Source organism: Mercenaria mercenaria, chromosome 2 (assembly GCF_021730395.1).
Source record: "Mercenaria mercenaria strain notata chromosome 2, MADL_Memer_1, whole genome shotgun sequence".
Taxonomy (NCBI): domain Eukaryota; kingdom Metazoa; phylum Mollusca; class Bivalvia; order Venerida; family Veneridae; genus Mercenaria; species Mercenaria mercenaria.
In genome coordinates this window covers 87653868-87674333 of record NC_069362.1, presented here as the reverse complement: position 1 = coordinate 87674333, position 20466 = coordinate 87653868, and the positions used below count along the sequence as shown (strand labels likewise).

At 34.8% G+C, this 20466-nt stretch overlaps 1 protein-coding gene across 1 annotated transcript in view; it reads right to left on the bottom strand.

Moving 5' to 3' along the window:
• LOC123564522 (polycomb protein suz12-B-like) overlaps positions 1–18095 on the bottom strand; it is a 36966-nt gene extending 18871 nt beyond the window's left edge. The window contains exons 1-12 of the mRNA XM_053527101.1: positions 17936–18095; positions 16183–16229; positions 14741–14805; positions 13054–13116; positions 12489–12618; positions 11583–11847; positions 10711–10922; positions 8547–8697; positions 7445–7671; positions 4384–4541; positions 1622–1711; positions 957–1062 (exon numbers count right to left, since the gene is read on the bottom strand). Of these exons, the coding sequence (XP_053383076.1) occupies positions 957–1062; positions 1622–1711; positions 4384–4541; positions 7445–7671; positions 8547–8697; positions 10711–10922; positions 11583–11847; positions 12489–12618; positions 13054–13116; positions 14741–14805; positions 16183–16229; positions 17936–18029 (1608 nt within the window). The 5' untranslated portion in view covers positions 18030–18095. The remainder of the gene's footprint in view (positions 1–956; positions 1063–1621; positions 1712–4383; positions 4542–7444; positions 7672–8546; positions 8698–10710; positions 10923–11582; positions 11848–12488; positions 12619–13053; positions 13117–14740; positions 14806–16182; positions 16230–17935) is intronic.
• Between the last annotated feature and the right edge of the window lie 2371 nt (positions 18096–20466).

The following is a 20466-nucleotide window of genomic DNA, read 5'->3' as shown; positions in this document are numbered from 1 at the left end:
GCCTTTGCATGTTATATTATCAAAAATACTTCAAACTGTTAGCTGCTTTTGCAACAGTTGTCATATTTTTCTTAAATGCAGACTTTTTATTGACTAATTATTAAGATTGCACTAGAAAATCTCGTTAGAAAGGACAGATATGTCTGAAAATCACGGTCGCGAAAACAGGTGAAAATATGAAAAACGAAAGTTAAGACTTAAATTCTTGATAAAATACATGTTCTTAATTTATTTTCTTTCATCATAGCTATTCAAAATTTACAATTTCTGCTTATTTAAAGCATTTTCCCCCCAAACTAAGACTCGGTAACAATAAAATTTTTTTGCTATATTGTAACGGCTGACTGCTCATAAAATCGTATCAAGCACACAAAATAATGATTATAATTATCCAGTTTTTTATTCAGTAATCTAATTATCGCCAATTGACTGCCTAATCAAATAAAATTGTTGCAAAGTGGCTCTCCTCCTTTCAACAACGGATGATGTTTATTACAAATTATCGATTTTTCACATCTTTTGGTCCACAAACACCGTGTAACAGACATAGCTTCGGGCCATTTTCGCCAATTAGAAATTGGAAATTTACTGCTATCATTAGACAAGTCCTGCCTTGCGATCGCCTGTCAACGGTGGTTTAACTCTGCCTTCTATACCTTACTGCTTACGTCACGCATATCATTATTAGTGTATACGTGCTTTCAGTGACAGCGAGTGTTTATCTAGAATACACGTTAATTGTCGACACAGTTTTATTGTAAGAAATGAACGATAAGAGAAAGGATTATCAAAGAAAAATGGCCCTGGGTCCCAAGTGACCACAGGCAAGTATCATGCCGGGTCCTTTGAGCATTTTTTTAAAATCTCCCGGGTCCGGACCCGGGGTCCCGGGTCAAATGAAACCCCTGCTACTAACAGTATTTATAAACTTTTTAATGTGTCTATCAAAATCTTACATTGACTGATTTTTGGCACAGCCAATTAGGTGTAACTTCATCCTCACTGTCTTGATTAACCTCCTGTGGTTGTAGAGGTAAGCAGGTGTTGGTCCGGTAATACAATCTGTAACCAGGAAATTTAATACTGTGCATGCTATACCAAACTAAACAACTTTATGTCTCTATTATTCATACATATACTGGCCTGGGATTCAGTCATAATCCAAAAGCCTGAAAAACTACCATCTAAAGCCTGAAATCAACTTTTTCAACGGTTATATAAGGAAATTCTGGCAGTCAAAAGCCTGAAATCAGGACCAGTCCTGAAAAATCACAGGCCTGATACTGGAGAGGACCAAAGAAAAAGCAAAAGAGACCACAAACATTCATATAATCAAAGTACTGGTAGAATCAAATCTAAGAAAACCTGAACACAGATCTGTATAGAGCAGACTTCAGCATGATTTCATACAAATTTATTCACTCATTTAACTGTTACCAGTACATTGTTTTCTTAATTTAACTAACACCTGTAGTATTAACATTACTCCTGCCAAACATACTGGGTAGATGTTTCAATGTAATAAAGATAACTGTATGATTGATGTGTTACATCTAAAACTGTAACAAAATTGGTTCTGTGGCACTGACAAAAACAAATAAGAATGTATCAAACAACAAACCTATTATGTCCCTGAATAATTTGTTTAGAAACCTGATTTTCCTTTTCTGGCTCACAAAATTCTAACAATGAATGTGGCTGTCTCTTAGGTCTGAAACAGAAATATAACACTGTTTTTTTCAACTGGCAGTTTCCATACATACAGACGTTTGTTCGTTTCAGTGTAAGATTTAAATATCTTTCACTTGTGAACACCAGTTGCAATATTTCCACCCATAGCACAGCTACAAATGACAAGAGCTCGTAGAACATGAAATGCCCCCCTTGATGCATTCAGTAATTGCACAAGGAACAGAAAATATTTGGTCACTGTGCACAAAAGTTCAACTGTTCTTGGTCAAAGCAACCTTGACCTTTGACCTATTGACCTAAAAATCAATAGGGGTCATCTGTAGGTCACGATAAACCTCCCTATTAAGTTTCATGATCCTAGACCCAAGCATTCTCAAGTTATTGTCCGGAAACTGTTTCAGGTCACTGTGACCTTGACCTTTGACCTACTGACCTCAAAATCAATAGGGGTCATCTGTTGGTCATGATAAACCTCCCGATTCAGTTTTGTTATCCTTAGCCCCAGCATTCTCAAGTTACTGTCTGGAAACTGTTTTACTGTTCCTGGTCACTGTGTCCTTGACCTTTGGCCTGCTGACCTAAAAATCAATAGGTGTCATCTGCTGGTCATGATCAACCTTCCTATCAACTTTCATGATCCTAGGCCCAAGCCTTCTTGAGTTATCATCCGGAAACCGTTTTACTGTTCAGGGTCACTGTGACCTTGACCTTTTACTACTGACCTCAAAATCAATAAGGGTCATCTGCTGGTCATGACAACCCCCTATCAACTTGATGATCCTAGGCCAAAGGTTCTTGAGTATCACCGAACGGTTTATGTCAGAGTCACTTGACCTTGATCTTTGACTTACTGACCTCAAAATCAAGGTCATCTGCTGGTTATGACCAACCCATGACTTTCATATCCTGGCCAATGTTCTTGGTTTCCCAGAACGGATGTACATACAGACCGACCAACATCTGCAAAACAATATACCCCTCCTTCTTCAAAGGGGGACATAAAAATGTAAGATATGGTGTTCGTAAGTGAAAGATATTTTGATCTTGTAAAACAAACAAATTTTCTTTTATTTCACATGTTGACTAAATTTACTCATTTTATACCTTCTGAACAGTGAACAATATATTTGATATTTTTCACTGTGAAAATACCAGATATATTTCAGTCTTAATATTTCATTAATTCACTGAAAAACATGTGATAATTACAATTCTAATATGACTAGTAATGCTTAAATCTGATATCACACTCCAAATAATCAAGGCTCTAGCTATTATTGATTCAGAGAAGAAGATTTTCAAAGTTTCTTATATAAAAGCCTATAGTAAGTACATGTCAGACACAGGGGCGTGGCCATTTTTTTTTTACCTTAGGGCAATAATTTGGACAAGTATGGTAAAGAGTCAAACCCTTATATCACATGCCAAATATCAAAGCTCTAGAGAAAAGGATGTTTAAAGTCTGATAGCTGAAAACCTATTTTTAACCAAAAAGACCCATATGTTCATTGAACCGGAACCATTTGAACAACTTTGAAAGAGGGCTACCCAGAGATCATTTGTGCAAAGTTCATCAAAATCCATTCAGTGGTGTTGTTTAAAGAAATTGTTGATGAAAAGTGACCACGCCCTCTGGCTGCCATGTTTTTTGACAAATCAGAAAAATCTGAACAATATTTGTAGAAGGTCACACAAGGACAATTTGTGTGAACTTATTTTAGTTTATACATAATTTATTTTAGGTCGATTGTGAAGGAAGTTCTACAACTTATATTAATCACTCTCGACACCTCATTCCGGATGGAAAACATCGCCACGTGGGTACGAGAGAAGAGGCCAGTTTCCCTTTTTAATGCTGAGCGCAAAGCAAGTGAGCTACTGGTACCGTTTTTCACGTCTTTGGTATGACGCAGCCGGGGATTGTATATATATAAAGGGAAAAGTGACCACGCCCCCTGGCAGCCATGTTTTTGATGAATCGGAATAAATTGAACAATCTTGGTAGGGGGTCACACAAGAACCATTTGTGTAAAATTATTTTAAAATCGGGCCAGCAGTTTCACATAAGATTTTTCAAGTTTCCACTATATACATATAGGCAAAAAATGATCACGCCCTCTGGCAGCCCTGTTTTTTGACGAATCAAAATAATTTGAACAATCTTGGTAGAGGGTGACACAAGGACCATTTGTGTAAAATTATTTTAAAATCGGGCCAGCAGTTTCACACAAGAAGATTTTTTAAATTTCCACTATATACATATAGGGAAAAAACCACGCTCCCTGGCGGCCATGTTTTTTGACGAATCGGTATAATTTAAACAATCTTGGTACAGGGTGACATAAGGACAATTCGTGTGAAATTATTTCAAAATCGGACCATCGGTTTAGGAGTTTTCTATTTTTAGCTCTAATGGCCTCTATGTGCAACCAAGCAGAACTGTTTGAACAACTTGGTAGAGGACCATCCATGCCAAGTTTCATCAAAATCCATTCAGTGGTTTTGGAGGTCATTTCTTTTAAAAACAATTGTTGACGTTGGACGCACGCACGCACGACGGACACAGCACGATCACAATCATTGCTCAGGTGAGCATAAAACTTCAGTGACTCATAAGAGAATACCAAAATGCCTACGATTACTCAACACTCAAAAATAACTCAAACTGACAATCTACTGTTGACAACATACCTGTAGACCATGACATGAGTGATAGATGTACGCCTCACTGGTCCCAATCTGTGAAATGCAAAGCCGATATGCGAGTTCAGATCCTGAGGATTACCTCCATATGCCCCATCATAACAGTCATTTATAGTTACATCTACACGAGCTCCCTTCGGCATAGGCTGCAATATAATAACTCATTATAGTTTTATAGTCATCATTTCATTTGCATATTGTAGGAAAACTGAGCTGACAAGCATGTGTTCATTAATTTATTCTCTTTTATGAAGTAATTTACTTTTAATTCAATTTCCATAGCAAAAAAACAAGCAAATTCGATGAATTGGTATCCCCCGCCGAAAGGGTTTGTGGTGAGGAATGGCAAAAAAATATATCTGGCAAAAAGTTAAGGATGTTACTAAGAAGCAAATAATTTCATTAGTCAAAATCAATTTAACAGAAAATGAATGTTTTAAGTGTACATAATAAATGTATGTTATGTTGATCCTGACTAACGAAATTATTTTGAATGGAATATGTTTACTGTAATAAGCTTAGCTTTTAGAATTAAATGGAGTTATTTGAAATGTGAGCTTGAAATGTAACTAGAACGAAATACTGCCTTTGAGTAGTTTGGCACCAAGTGTTGCTATTTAACATGTACATTTGAACTTAAAAGACAGATGTCCTTAAGAGAGCACAATCAAGTAAGATATCTTGAACATGGCTGGCGGCGGGGTGGGTGTGGATGTTACAGGTTTGAACATTTTTTAGAAAAAAGGAATGGGAAAAAAAAATTATGGGGGTGGGGGGCACATGTTGATTATAAATATTGATGGAAAATTAAATATGAAAAAAACTAGAATGTGTCTGTAGGAGACAGTGTGTGTCCCCCACTGGTACATTTGTCACAAATAAGGGATAATAATTCAAATGTTTGCAAAGTCTTAAGGGGGTATAGCCTCAACAAACATTTTATGAAAAGGATTCATTATTCTAGGCCATATACTTTTTTAGTTATGAGCATCACAAACAAAAATTACACTATTTTGGCTATTTGAAGGGCAATCACTCTGTAATAAGCGCTAAGATTCTCAAGAAGAATGCCAAATGTTCAAGGTCACATCATGATAAAGACTTTCAAGTTTTCATCCATTTATATCATATACTTTTTGAGCTAGGTGCGTCACAAAGTGAAAATGGGAATTTTTGACTATTTCAGGGGCCATCTCTAAAAATAGGGGGCGGAGGCAGACAAAAAATAGGAGGTGCGCAAGTTCATATCATGATAAAGACTCACGCAAGGTATCATCAATTTATATGTAATACTTTTTAGGTTAGGCGCGTCACAAGGTGAAAATGTGCATTTCTGACTATTTCAGGGGCCATAACTCTGGAAATAAGGGGTGGACCCAGATAAAAACTTGACGGGCATCATCGCAGTATGTTGGTTCATGTTTATTTCAAGTTTTATGAAATTCTACCTCCTAGTTACTGAGAAATTGCTGCGGACGGAGGCACGCATGGACGGACAATGCCATTTCAATACCCATCTCCCGATTTCATTGGCGGGGGATAATAATCTAAAGGTTTAAGGCAAGAAAAGACACTGTAGACTTTAAAGCTACTTTCCAACAGCTGGGTGAAAAACCTTATGACTTTAATTTGCAATGGATAAAAACAACTAGAAATATTGTCTTGACAAAACACTCATTGTGTTAACCCTTAGCCTGCTGGCGGCTTGTGATTCTGCCTTTGCGACCAGTGCAGACCAAGATCAGCCTGCACATCCGTGCAGGCTGATCATGGTCTACACTGTTGCTATTTAGTCAGTAAACTTTCATTGAACACCCCTTTGAATAACAAGAGCTGTCGGAGGACAGCAACGCTCGACTATTCAACAGCCTTGTCAATTGAATGAATACAAAAGTTGAAAAAGGGGCATAATTTTGTAAAATGCAAAGTAGAGGTATTGAACCTCTGTACTGCATGTCATATCATGACAGTGAACAAGTGTGTGAAGTTTCAATCCTTTCCAATTTGTGGATACTGAGATACCAGCTTACATACAAAAACTTAACAAAAAACTGCTAAGTCAAAGGGGCATAATTTTGTAAAAATGCCAAGTAGAATTATGGGACCTTCACAGTGCATGTTAGATCATGACAGTGAACAAGTGTGTGAAGTTTCAATCCATTCCAATTAGTGGATACTGAGATATCAGATTACATACAAACATTTAACCAAAAACTGCTAAGTCGAAAAAGGGGCATAATTTTGAAAAAAAAGAGAGTAGAGTTATGGGACTTGCTTAGTGCATGTCAGATCATGATAGTGAACAAGTATGTGAAGTTTCAATCCATTCCCATTAATAAGTACTGAGATACCAGCTTACATACAAAACCTTAACCAAAAATTTCTAAGTCGAAAAAGGGGCATAATTTTGTAAAAAAGCAAAATAGAGTTATGGAACCTGTGCAATGTAGATCAGTTCATCACAGTGAATAAGTGTGTGAAGTTTCAATCCATTCCCACAAGTGGTTACTGAGTTACCAGCTTACATACAAAACCTTAACCAAAAATTTCTAAGTCGAAAAAGGGGCATAATTTTGTAAAAAAGCAAAATAGAGTTATGGAACCTGTGCAGTGTAAGTCAGTTTGTCACAGTGAATAAGTGTGTGAAGTTTCAATCCATTCCCACAAGTGGTTACTGAGTTACCAGCTTACATACAAAACCTTAACCAAAAATTTCTAAGTCGAAAAAGGGGCATAATTTTGTAAAAAAGCAAAATAGAGTTATGGAACCTGTGCAGTGTAAGTCAGTTTGTCACAGTGAGTAAGTGTGTGAAGTTTCAATCCATTCCCACAAGTGGTTACTGAGATACCAGCTTACATACAAAACCTTAACCAAAATCGGGACGCGGACGCGGACGCCGACGCATGGGCGAGTGCAATAGCTCACTATTCTATGAATAGTCGAGCTAATAAATGGTACTGCCCAAATTCAATGATGGACCAGTCCGTTTTAGAAATTGAGCAGGCTAAAGGTTAACTCAACAAATACAAAAATAAAATAGAAACATACCACATATAATATATTAAATCTAGCATGACACAGTCGTAGATGCTTTAAGAGACTGTATAATTTTTCACAGTTCACTGTACACCATGGACACCTCATATTGTCCCGGGTGTCTGTCTGCTGACGTGTGATGTCATTATACAAGAACATATATGTCACTTGCATCTTTTTCTGGGGCGTTGACTGAGCTTCTTCCTTTATCTTTTGAGGTGATGTTTCTGAGTCATACCCTGTGTGAACATAAAAGGCCTCTTCAAATGAACATAAAACAAAATTTTTGTGCAAACATGCATGATAAATTCATCTTAAAGATGTAAGACTGCTCTGTGGTCAGCAAGTTCAAATCTAGAACAGCAGGTACTTCATATGACCACCAAACAAAATGTTGTAAGCTTGACCTGTGGGTGGAAACATTATGTCTGAGTGAGTCATCAACAACCTGAGATTGATGTGATAAAGTTGTTATTGGCCTGCAGGGAACTGGCGTGTATTGTTAAAGCATCTAGGAACATTGGTATGGTTTACTGGTCTCTGTTAACAGTGTTGCAAAATAGTGTAAATCCTATATCAAACCATTTCCAGATTGAACTTCTCATCTACTTGAATTTACGAATTTCAGCTTAAACTTATGAACCGACAGACCAAATAAAGCATGTGAACCTTATTATATATATATACATCTACCCTATAAGGTAATGATCTTTACAGCAGTAGTTTCTTCATAACAAGTCCTGTCTGAAGAGAGATACTGTATCAAAGGCATAAAATCAAATTCAGACTACAACCTGACAACCAATAACTATTCATAGCTTTTCTAACTCCACACCTTGTCTCTTATCTCTACTTAATACTGACAGATATAAATGAAAACTGGACATCGTGTTAATGATTATTTTATTTTGATAAAACATAACTATAACAATCACAAGAATTTATGTCTGACCATTGTTATCTTTTACTTAAATGATCATTAAAAATGTGTGTGGAATTTTCATCAAAATATGATATTTAAACGAGAGAACAACGAAAAGCTAGTGTAGTTAGTATATTCATGCAATAAGAAAATTGTTGAGTGTATTTGTGCAGCATCACTTAGCTTACATACCTGAGAAATTGCTGTATTTTGTTATCCGATTATTTTTCACAAACTCACAAGGTGGAATTTTACATTGCTGGTTCCCCTCAGGATCATCTGTCCAACACAAATATAACTTCAAAGTAGGACTGGAACCAAACTCATCAAGAAGATCTATGGACTGAAGAAGAAATTCATGGAATTCAAGAAGTTCAGTGAAATTTAGATTTATTCTGCCAAGAAAATAACCATGTAAATATATTAGGCTATGGGTGATATCAGTGTAATAAATCTGTGTTTTTGCAAACATCTAAACCTTTGCGATGTGCTGATAAATGTTCAATGATGTGAGCATCAGTAGCAATCTAGATTCCTCGTCAAATCTTGACTTTCTACCAATGCCTCAAAACATGCTATATACAATACAGATACTGAAAGATTCAGACCAAGGACAAATAGAAGTGAATATTGATTAATATGCCATTCAATAAGTGTTTTATTATTTGACATGAGAAATAAATATCACACATTTAATATGCAAAGTTTGAACTTAAGAACTTTAGCCAAACTGTGTCGGAACACTGACTGGTCAGTGCAGTCATATAACACGAACTATAGACCAGCAGCTGATGTAAGGACTCATATAATGACGTATTATAAAATGATTAATATGTAAAAATCGACTTTTATCAAATATATTTCATCGTCAGAAGTAAAATAAGTGCGCTACATATAAAGTTTTAGTAATGAGTGAATTACTGAATTTTTATTGTAAAAATATGCAATAAACAAACTGAAATCGTGTGTATTTAGAAACTTACTTTAGGAAAAACAAGAGCACCGCCTTGCGGGTGCTGACGCTCATCTGATTTTTTTTGTGTATTAGAAATATTGTCCTACCCATGATTTTCTAAGTCTAAAAAGGGCCATCATTCTTGCAAAAAGCAGAATAAAGTTATGTTTCTTGATGTACAGTGTCCACTAATGATGGTGAAAAACTATTGCAAGTTTTAAAGCAATAGCTTTGATAGTTTATGAGAAAAGTTGACTTAAACATAATACTCAACCAAGAAAATGATTTTCTAAGTCCAAAAGGGCAATAATTATTGCAAAAAGCAGGATGGAGTTATGCTGCTTGCTGTACAGGGTCAGCTTATGATGGTGAACAAGTGTTGCAAGTTTCAAAGCAATAGCTTAGATAGTTTAAGAGAAAAAGTTGACCTAAACATTAAACTTAACCAAGAAATCTGATATTTTCTAAGTACAAAAGGGGCCATAAATCTTGCAAAAAGCAGGATGGAGTTATGGTTCTTGCTGTACAGGGTCAACTTATGATGGTGAACAAGTGTTGCAAGTTTTAAAGCAATAGCTTTGATAGTTTAGGATAAAAGCTGACCTAAACATAAAACTTAACTAAGAAAACTGATTTTGTAAGTCCAAAAGGGGCAATAAATCTTGCAAAAAGCAAGATGGAGTTATGTTTCTTGATGTACAGGGTCTGCTTATGATGGTGAACAAGTATTCCAAGTTTCAAAGCAATAGCTTTGATAGTTTAGGAGAAAAGTTGACCTAAACATAAAACTTAACCAAGAAATCTGATATTTTCTAAGTACAAAAGGGGCCATAAATCTTGCAAAAAGCAAGATGGAGTTATGTTTCTTGCTATACAGGGTCTGCTTATGATGGTGAACAAGTATTCCAAGTTTCAAAGCAATAGCTTTGATAGTTTAGGAGAAAAGCTGACCTAAACATAAAACTTAACCAGGCAACGCCGACGCCGACGCTGACAACCGCTCAAGTGATGACAATAACTCATCATTTTTTTTCAAAAAATCAGATGAGCTAAAAAACTGATTGCCTCCAGATCTGATACATTCAGAAACATTCACAGCTTCAAACATCAATGTGTTGAAAATCATAAATAATAAATATCTTGATATTTTTTTGCATATTAAGGTGTAAGATAAAATTATAACTGACATTTACCATTTGACTAAAAGCCTTCCTACAAATTTAACAAACTTATAAAAAAATTATACATAAAATCTACCAAGTAAAAACAATATCAACTATAACAGATGAAAGTGCTTTGATATAAATTTGCAGAGGGTGGGGAACTGCATCAAAATAGGCGTTTTAGCTATCAATCATGTATCAATAAAAAATTATTGACAACATGAATCAACAAAATTACCCGTTTTCCAACAGAACTGTCCCATCTACTATCTCTAGTTGAGAATTTTGATGCCGAGTCTTGCAGCACGAGATCATACATTCCTGATTTAAGTACTCCTTGGTATTGTTTACCATATAGAGTAAGCTCTGCACTGTATGTAACTGACTCTTCCTCCACACTAATGCTTCGCCCATTTAATACACTGCGTCTCTTCTTTGGTTGTGGCTCATCTGTATAGTAAAATTAGTATGAACTATTTCTAAGCAATAAATACAGACAAAAACATACTTCATTGCTTGAATGGTTAGTACTCAAAATTAAGAATGGCCCAGCTAACAATTCAGAAATAATCAGGTAAGTAGAGTAGCTGTCAAGTCCGGTTTCTTCCTCTCTTATAGTAGTGACCATTTGTAGGCCTCCTCCCCTATGAATTTCTGAGTACCCAGCAAGTTCCACCCCCACCCCCAACACACACACGAATGGCAGGCCTGGGAACCTTTCCCTTATAGTTAAAAACAAAAAAGAACCTGCCAGCTAGAGACTGGTGTTTTAAGAGTATAATTTTGAATGTGAACACTGGAAAAGTTGTATTCTCTGATTGGTCTTATTATCTATGAAGACAATATGTCTAGTCATCCAGTTGTGATTATATGTCACACAGATAAGATCATATCATAAGATCATTTCCAGATATCCCAACAATGAAGAGACAGAACCAAGGTTCTGATCCAGGCAATAGAGGTAGAACCACCCATTCTTTCGCAGTATGACTCTGATAACACTGAACAATGGTGAAAGATAAGCAACTTCATCACAGACCTTGCACAGAAATCAGGCCTCGAAGAGCAGACACAGTCATGATTAAAAACAAAAGGAAAAAGAAAATATACCATGCTCTGAAACATCTCCATTTGTGACTCCATTTGAAAGACTAGGTTTGAGAAGACAGGTAACATTCAAGTTTAAAATACAACTGTGGAATCCATCTTTTGGCTTGAAGCTGAATCCATCCTTACATATGACTGTTTCCTGACATGGACTGTAATTTTCACTGTCAGACTGGGTACCATCTAGACTAGAGTTGTTCCAATTTGGATTGACTGGTACTTTTGCTTTCCCAACATTGATCTGCTTAAACCCTTGCTGACTATCTCCCTGTTTATAAAAATGCAATACCAAGAAGTAAAGAAGTTAGAACTTGCAAATACTCTTTCAATATATAAATGTTAAACTCTGAACACAAAACTAGTCTCATTTAGTGAATCTTTACAAGACTGTTAATTCAGGAGCAAGTTTGAAAGAAAACTTCTAAAAAATGCCTAGTATGTTTTACACTCAGAATTACATATTCTATGCGCTATGTGATACAAACAAAGACCTAGATCACTCAAGGAAGGCATGGCCAGTATACTAATTCCCACAGTGGCTATATCACTTCTTGTATGAGAACAATAAAAGCCATGTGCCTGTGTTCATTGACATTTTAGTCTGAAATTAAGACGTAAAAAGACTTTAAACTGCTTAATTTCCATCCTATTCCAAAGTTGTTAAACGAGAATAGATTTTAATGAAATTTTGCATATGCTTTCTGTTCTTACAGATGGCTCAACGTTTCATCAATATAAATATACTACATGTATATTAAAATGTTCCAGCCAACCGAATATCTGTTGCTTGTAAGTAAAGTTTCAGACAAATATGAGTTCAGTATACCTGTTCCCTACCATCAGCATTTCAGCAGGCATAAATTTCTATGACTGCTTATTCATCTTACATAATTTCAGTTACGATATTACCTTACGACCATGCTGTACTTTATTCAGTGTGATATCTATAGCTGCTTCATGTACATCTGGAGAAAACTGGCTGTTATAAACGCCAGTTAACTCCAACTTCAGGTACTTCACAACAGAACTAAAATTTGAAATTTACAGCTCTTGTTAAGATAATGGCTGAAATGTACAGGATGTGTATATAGAGCAAGACAATGCAGGAACCATAAAGTAAAACTTCTATGATAGTACACTTACTTCTGGTATACATTTCTTTTTATAAACAATGTCAACCTCTAATTAAAATAATTGAGATAGAGATCAGGAATATGAAGTTTATTAAAAGAATATTAAACATTCAATTTACAAGAACAATTGATTTGATAGTAATAGAAATTTAACTATCTAAAGATGTTTAAAAGTATATGGTGTTTTTGCGCTAAGCACTATATTAACTAGATTTAACATTGCTTTAAATAGAAAATTACCTTACAGGTAACTTTACATTATGTAAGCGGCTATTTAAGCTTGTGCTGTAACTTCAACTTTAATGATGTCTTAATTACAAAACTTGTTCAATTTTACGTACGAATGCTTGTCATTTTTTATATCTTTCTTGTTGGTCTGTAAACTGTCAACTTTGAATGATCTCCTGCAGTAGAAAACTTTCAGTTGTCGTCTGCTTGCATTTTTCTAAACAATTTTGAAACTGAAAGGCTGCCAACACAGTCATATAAACTTAATAGACCCATATTTATGGCTTTTTGAAATTTCCATGCAATTTCGTATATTCTGTTATTTAAGAATTGTTTGGCTTTAAATGTAGCTCATAAAAGCAATAGTTTCAGTGACAGCCCAAAAATATCGAAACAACATACAGACAAAACGTACCTGGGGTAATCAAACCGAAATTACCGATCATTATAGATCCACTATCTTAAAGCCAATGTTGGGTGGTTAAAACCTCCCAGGTCAATACTCCCTGAAGTGGTCAATTAGTCAATTAGTCAATACTGACTTAAGATATTTTGCAAAGTTTATGAACAATTAAATAATGACTGTTTAAGAGCATTTGGGACTTGATTAAGGTGAATGCATGCATTATCATTTAGTTAAAGCAACCTAATCAGTACTCCCAAATTGGTCAGAAGAGGCAAATTGGTCAATGGTTGATACTGGTCACTGAACATTTTCTGTTAGATTAGATTACAGATATATCATTTTTCTACAAAAAAGTCACAGTAAGAGGAAAAAACTGCTAACGGTAATTTAACTGTAGATCTACTTAATTTGTAGAAAGTACTTAATAAACTGTAGCAGTAAATGTTTTATTCACAAGTGGTAAATCTAATTATTTTCACTGGTATAAATAATTTAATCAAAAATTGCTGTAGACACCTGGACCCTTTCATGGAAGTAGTTTGTGTTTTGATAGCAATTGTCATATTGCCTAATTGACACCATGTCTTACAATATACATTAGATGTGTTGCTGGACTGTTTATCTAGTCACTAATTATATTGCCAGTGATAAATTGAAACTGTCATGAACAATAATCCCACTGTACTATTCTCAATGCTTGAACATGATAACTTTATTTTAGAAATAAGTAATGCGATCAAAGTATTCAATTTACCAGTATTGACCACTACATGTGCTGATCTGGGATAAAGCGCAGGACCAAAATTTTAATTGACCAGTAGTGTCCATTTCAATGAGTGTAATTTATAAAAATCTTTAATTTAAAATAAAGGTACTGTAAGAAGATTTATAAAAGCATTGAATAAACTAGTATTAACCAGTCTAAGTATATTGTCCAAAATGGAGCCTGACCAGGACACATTCCCAAGGACCGAAATTGAATCGACCAGTATTGACAACTATCCTTTTTAATGAACATTTTTATAGTATTCAAATTGCTTTATTATTTTTATATCAAAATTACTATTACAGCCTCAGTCAGTACTAACCTGTGAATGTACATTATGTCAAAGTGTTGAATAAACCAGTACTGACCACCCAAGAGTGACATTAGTATTGAATCGACCAGTATTGACCACCGGCCCCATCAATACTCATATTGACCGGCTCTTTGCCAACATTGCTTAAAGCCAAGAATTCTTATATACACATTTATGTTTATCATTTAGTAGAAAGTTGGGAGATGTCTTGTTAACAAAATACACACCTAAGACAACAGCAACTTTCAGTTTTTACCAAAAAAAAAAAAAAAAAAAAAAAAAAAAAAAGAAAAAAAAGAACGCTTAAATAATCACCTCTTCAAGTTGTTCACAGACCTTCTGTGTTTCATATAGGTTAAGTTCCTCTGGAGAAAAATTGGCTACAAAATAAAATAAACACATCACACATCTTTTTTAGAATTTAACAAAGAATGTATCACAGCATAATCAAATATTAAACCAGTAAAATATTCCTTATCAAAATATCCAATAAGAGCATATTCCTGTGAGAATGCTAATGGTTCTTTGTAAATATCTCTGCATATGTAAACAAAACAATGAACAAATTAATACCCTATACTAAAAACTTCAAAAACAAGCAGATCTTTATCATGAAATTTAAGAAAACTGTACTTCTTGCAAGATTAATAATCATATACTTAAAGGGGAAAGCAATGAGTTAGTTTGTTTATTCTTTCTGCTAGATATTCTTAAATCATTAAAGGCATTTAACATTTAGCCTGCTTAATTTCTAAAATGGACCAGTCCATCATTCAGTTTGGGCAGTACCACTTGTTTATAAAAGGGGTGGTCACTGAAAATTTACTGAATGAATAGCGAACAGTGAAGACCATGATCAGATCTTGGTCCGCAATGTTCGCCAAGGCAAAATAATTTGCCGCCAGCTGGCTAAAGGTTAAAACAATTTAAAAATTGTCTAAAAATAAGAAAGTTTGAACATTTTGAATTTTGTTTCCATGGCACTGTAAAAGAATATGCAAATTTCATTTTTTTAAAGGTATTTAATAGAAATTTTTTCCTTAATTTTGAAAAAAAATTGTTTAATTCTCAAGACTAGATTCTAAAGCAAAAGAAAAGATTATGCTTTACATCCAAAATCTAACAGAAATCAACAGAAATTTATCTTTTTAAAAGGATGATTGCCAAATAAATAATTAAGCAGGTTGACAGTGTAGTTGATGGCAGAAACACTACAAGGTCATAATGGCTATAAAGATGCTCACCTGACATTGACCTTTGATATTGAATTAATGTCATGAAACACTGCACCATTAAATGCAACAATTTTGTTTAATGAAGATCAATCAACTGTTTATGAGGTTCTATTTTAGATCTGACTGCGCTGAAAACTGGCCAAGATAGCAGAACCATTTAATCAAACTTGAGAGTCCATACAAGGATGCTACAGACATGGTTTGGGGAAGACCCACCAACTAGTTCATGAGAAGAAGTTGTTTTAAAACATTTCTTCTATTTTTAGATCTGACAGACCTTTAAGGGGCCTAGCACAACCTAGCATAAGAGCGATAAATATATCTTTAAGTTGTAAAACTTGTTTTACAATTGACCTAAAATAAATTAGTATTTAAAACACAAAAAAAGTTTTTTGTCACAATACTGTACAATACAATACAGTACAAAAAATTTTGTAGTTTGATTCAATTTAACAAAGTGTAAAACACTAAAGTAAACATGCTAAATCAATGTAATATATTTTAAACAGAAAATATACCCACCGAAACAAGATGTCTTGTTCGCAGATATCTGTATATTCTTGTTGGTTCTGAAATGATGAGAAACAAGAATGATGTCAACATTGGCTGAAACATGCCCCACACCTCCACCCCCAATTAAGACATATAGATTGTCAAATCCATTTTTCATATAGGGGATAAACTGGAACCACATTAAGTATACTTGTGATGAAAGTCAATACATATAGGAAGTGTCTAGGGGTATGGAATTGTACCTCTGATTGTAGAGGTACAGATCCGTACATCTAGACAAGCCTATAAGGGGTTCTCTAGGAGTACAGACCTCCTGTTTCCAGAGATTTATGGCTATTTGCATCTTAAATTTTGTTCAAAAATGAAACAAATAAGATTTAATCAGTATTCACCTAAAACTTGGATCCAAAAAGTTCACAGATACTACCATTCATCTGATTTCGAAACGTAAAAATCTGAGTGAGGAACTACAAATAATCATGAGGAATCGAAGTGGCACAAATAGATTTTAGATTAGACAAAATAATGTTAATTTGAATTTTGACAAACTATTCTTTAATAATAACATAGAGCTATTAAAATAAATAGACCAGCAATTTGAAAGGCATACAGAGCAAATCTTGCCAACATCAAGTGGGAACTGAATGAGATCTTGTTTTATCGGTGTATGAAACAGACAGCAGAAGGAAAAAAATTTGTGTAATGAAAAACTTTCTATCAGATCGTTTGTTTATAATGATAATGGTGTCTTTTTAATGTTATTTGTATTTTCTACACGTGGAAGGCATGAATTTATGATTGGAAGTCTGAGAAATCAACAGTTATCTTTTGAAAATAGGACCAGATTCGGTTTATTACGTGTTGACCGTATCGCCAGTGTAATACTTTAATAAGCGTCTGTTGAGCTGATCACGAGTGATCAAGTCACCAAACACTTCAATAAGGTAACCCGCTGACACAAGCTTACGCGAGATATATCTCCTGTGGCCATTCTGTGTATTTTATACTTCATTGATAATAACTAGGTTATTCATGTTTTCCACACATTTTTTTTTCTCTGCTGAATTTTAAGTATTAATAATTCGTTCAAGGGGTCACTCATTAAACTCTTTTTAGATGCAAATACTCTAGATCTCTGGAAAAAGGAGGTTAATACCCCTCAAACAGGCTTGTCTGAAGGTACGGGTCTGTACCTCTAGAATCTGATTCTAGACTTCCAAACATATATTATCGAACCAGGTGAACATTAAACTTATAGAAAGTAGTTTTTACTTATTAGGACTTAGGACAGAAAAAAAGAACTAAGTCTGCAAGATCTGTGAACACAGCAAAAAGAAAGGAGAACCACAGAAATCACTGGGTTTTGTTTGATAATCACACATCCATGGACTCTGATTAAAGTGTGAATTTTATGAAGATAATTCTTTTCCAACATATCCTTTCTTCCAATGTGGCCGTTATTAATGTGGTTATAAAGTTATGATTCATTGTTCGACCATTCATTTCTTTCTCATTTTCGTTAATTTCGGATATATCTTTAAAACAGGCACAGATAACGATAAGAAAATGCATCTGACCTACAGTCGTATATCTTACACAAAAGATAAGAAAATGCATCTGATCTACAGTCGTGTATCTTACACAAAATATCTGATTTTTATTCATTGGCCTAAACATCGCGAAAACATGTGTCACATTAGGCACGAACAAAAAAGGCAATGAAGGCAGTCATTTTAATTCTTAATCAGCAAATTCCGCATACTTTCAAATGCTTGAATAAATTTTTCCAAATCCGCTTCAACATTCTCCTCTACTTTAACAGTCGCTTTTTCTTTTTCTTTCTTCTTTGATTTCATATTGTTTGTTTTTGTTCCTTCCTTCGCGGGATTGACAAATCACGCCGGATAGTCGCACCGTATCATACACGGCGGCCATACAGCACGCTTGCAATCTGCACCAGTTTGTTATAGTGAGGTTACTAGTTATTTACATACGTGATAACATCTAAATACTTACTAAGCCGCACGTATCACACTCAATTACCAAGGGAATGTTTTACTTAAATTTTTAAGTCAATGTGTACGGCATACATGATTATTATAGCTTACCTTGGTAATATAATTAGAGTAGGCCTACGGTGAGAATTGTCATTATCTGTTTCAAAAATTCTACTCCCTCCTCAAATAGATTTTTTTCAAACATTCCAAACAAGATATTAAGCATTCCTGGCAGCCACCCTTAACATACCAAAATAAACTATAAATCTCCGATGAACTTCAACAGCAGCAGATCTAAAAAGCAGTTCCAGTCTGTATTCAGCCAAAAATCACCTCTAAACTTAGCATACTAATGCAAGATGGAACTTCAAGACATATTTGATCAAAAACATAACCCATCACCTGAAGAAGTCAAAACTACCCAAGAATGCCTACTATCCATGTAAATGCCAATTGGCATAGTTCATAATCTCAATATCCTCACATTATGTGGGCCAGAAAAGATCAAGCCCACCATTCTTAAAACACTTCCAAAGGAACGTTATAACAGTCTCCAGTCCTTGAAATTATCTTTCAGAAACCCATTGATAAGGATCACTACTCAGGCTACTCAGGTCAAACACTTACTATTTTTGTATGGTTTTGGTTATGTTTGGGTTTCACATGATGTTGGAGATATTGACTACTTCGTTAGTATTTTTCGTCAAAGACTCATAGATTGTCATACACAAAACTGGAAAGAGTCTATCGATGAATCAAGTAGATGTCACCATTATAAACATTTTAAAACTTTATTAAATACAGAACGTTACCTTACAATAAATTTGCCTTTTAAATACAGGCTAGCAATGTCAAAATTTCGTTGTTCAAGCCATAAGCTGCATGTTGAAACTGGTAGGCACAACAATACCCCTTTTGAATCTCGTATCTGCCAATTTTGTTATAATAGAAGTAACACTAGTATTGTTGAATGTGAATATCATGCTTTTTTTCAATGTGAGAAATTTAGTGAGATCCGTAATCAGTATCTTCTTAATTGGTATTCATCTGACAGAAGTATACTAAGTTTTTATAACATACTTAGCTCTGATAATGAAAAGGTGTTATATCAAACAGCACTGTATCTTGAGAAGCTTTTAAATAATGTTTGATCCGTTAATTATGATATTCAGCAGCCTAGAGAACTATTATGTTAAGATATGTTTGCTAGTCGACTGTGTGCTGAATTTATGAATATGTGTCTCAATTTAATCAGTGTATATGTATACATTTTGTGGGATCACAACTATCTGATTGAACCACTTACTATATATTATGTAGTGTATTTTGGGCCGGAGGCCTTTGTTACATTTAATAAACTTTTGACTTGACTTGACTTGATCGATATATATCTTCCCAGTGGAAAAATGCAAATGTAACCCCCATGCATCTACAAGAAGGGCGACAGGTCAGACCCAGCCAACTACAGGCCCATATCCCTTACATGCGTACTTCGCAAAACCATGGAGCATATAATGTCCTTATCAATTACAAACACTTTCCAAACCTTGGCATTATCTACCATCTCAAACATGGTTTCCAAGGAAAAATATACTGTGTGACACAATAATTATATAAATTACCTTGTCAAATCAGTGTACAACAAAATCAGGATGACCTGATACTATTCTATTAGATTTTAGCAGAGCATTTGATAAAGTGAGTGATGAGAAAGTCCTGTTTAAAATGCATAACTATGGTATACGTGGTGAAACCCTGAAACGGATTATAGAGCTCTCTCGACAACCGGATTCAATCCGTAATACTAAATGGTACAAGCCCAGAGCCTATACCTATCTCTTTTGGAGTTCCACAGGGGTCTTAGCTTGGTCCTCTGCTCTTACATGCATACATAAATGATTTCCGAAAAATATCCAGTTTAAATTTAATACGTCTATTCGCAAATGACACTGTAATATACATGTCACGGAAGTTAATTACCTCTGTCAGACAATCAAATACCCTCCAAAACGACCTTAAAACACTAGAAAAGATGGAGTTTAACGGAGATATGGAATTCAATCCCTCCAAGAGTCAAGTTATCACAAGTGATAAGTACCACAATATTACCTGCATAATACACTACTTTAATACCTTGGCGTTGATATATCAAACGATCTCTCGTGGGACGCCAACATAAATATGTCAACCGAAAGGGTAAATCAAACTCTAGGTTTCCACCACCTGAATATAAAGGTTAAATCCAAAACCACTTAATTCCACGGCATATTAGACCCTCGTCAAACTACAGCTGGAA